General features: G+C 43.5%; 1 protein-coding gene across 1 annotated transcript in view; it reads left to right on the top strand.

Moving 5' to 3' along the window:
* stx8 (syntaxin 8) overlaps positions 1-470 on the top strand; it is a gene marked incomplete at its 3' end in the record, with an annotated part of 7,035 nt that extends 6,565 nt beyond the window's left edge. Inside the window, exons 5-6 of the mRNA XM_015404805.1 lie at positions 148-158; positions 378-470. Coding sequence (XP_015260291.1) covers positions 148-158; positions 378-470 — 104 coding nt within the window. The remainder of the gene's footprint in view (positions 1-147; positions 159-377) is intronic.
* Between the last annotated feature and the right edge of the window lie 955 nt (positions 471-1,425).

Here is a 1,425-nt window from a genome sequence, read left to right as displayed (position 1 = left end):
AGAAAATGTGTGAATTCATTTACTGTAAAATGTAATTTTAATCATGAAATCAAATCCTTGGGTCATATGGGATCCTTATATGGGCGACTTTCTGTCCTTTTTTCTCATTTATAAGCTTTAATCACTGAGAAACGTTTTTCCCTGCAGACTCCCAGTCTGTAGATTTGTTTACAGTCTGCAGACTTTCAGTGGATTAGCTTAAAAAGCTGTAACTTCTAACCACATGGAGGTTTTGGTGAACTTGTGGTCTCCTTTAGTAGAGAAAATGTCAAACTTAGACACCTCCAGAAGTCTTGAAGTGTTTTCCCTTCCAGTCACATGTCTGCTGCGTTGCTTTTTCCCTTCGGTTCCACGGTTGTTTCCCTCTTCTCTTTCAGCTCAGGACCAAGGCCTGGATGCTCTAGCAGCCGTCATCAGCCGGCAGAAGATAATGGGCCAAGAGATCGGCAATGAGCTGGAGGAACAAAACGGTAAAGTTAATGTTCCACTGCTTCTTTCTTTTTTTTCCCTACCTTTCTTTTCCTTCCATATTCCCAAAACATAACATAGCAGAGTGTGAAATCAGGCGGACAGATGTTGCCTCTGAATGGAACAACGTACCTCATCAACAAAGCAGGAAGGAATATTCTCCCATATTATCGCAGCCGAATTCACGTCCTGTAAAGTTTTTCACACTTTTATATCTTTCTACTGCAAATGACAAAGTATTTAAGAAGTATTATTATCTGAGGGATGTGATGGTTTGTTGGAGAACAATGATGAACAAGAAGCAAAGGTGTAAGGAAGGAAGAAGGAAGGGCAAGTAAAGGAAGGGAGGGAGGAAGGAAGGAAGGACAAGTAAATGAAGGAAGGGAGAGAGGAAGGGAGGAAGGACAAGTAAATGAAGGGAGAGAGGAAGGAAGGAAGGAAGGACAAGTAAATGAAGGAAGGGAGGAAGGAAGGAAGGACAAGTAAAGGAAGGGAGGGAGGAAGGAAGGAAGGACAAGTAAATGAAGGGAGGGAGGAAGGAAGGAAGGAAGGACAAGTAAATGAAGGAAGGGAGGAAGGAAGGAAGGACAAGTAAAGGAAGGGAGAGAGGAAGGAAGGACAAGTAAATAAAGGGAGGGAGGAAGGAAGGAAGGACAAGTAAATGAAGGGAGGGAGGAAGGAAGGAAGGAAGGACGGACAAGTAAATGAAGGAAGGAAAGATGAGCAAGTAAAGGAAGGGAGGAAGGACAAGTAAAGGAAGGGAGGGAGGAAGGAAGGAAGGAAGGACAAGTAAATGAAGGGAGGAAGGAAGGAAGGAAGGACAAGTAAATGAAGGGAGGAAGGAAGGAAGGAAGGAAGGACAAGTAAATGAAGGGAGGGAGGGAGGAAGGAAGGAAGGACGAGTAAATGAAGAAAGGAAAGATGAGCAAGTAAAGGAAGGAAGGAAGGAAGGAAGGA

The sequence above is a fragment of the Cyprinodon variegatus genome, unplaced genomic scaffold (genome assembly GCF_000732505.1).
Source record: "Cyprinodon variegatus isolate N-32 unplaced genomic scaffold, C_variegatus-1.0 Scaffold1862, whole genome shotgun sequence".
NCBI classification, from domain to species: Eukaryota; Metazoa; Chordata; class Actinopteri; order Cyprinodontiformes; family Cyprinodontidae; genus Cyprinodon; species Cyprinodon variegatus.
This window is presented reverse-complemented; position numbering and strand designations above follow the sequence as displayed.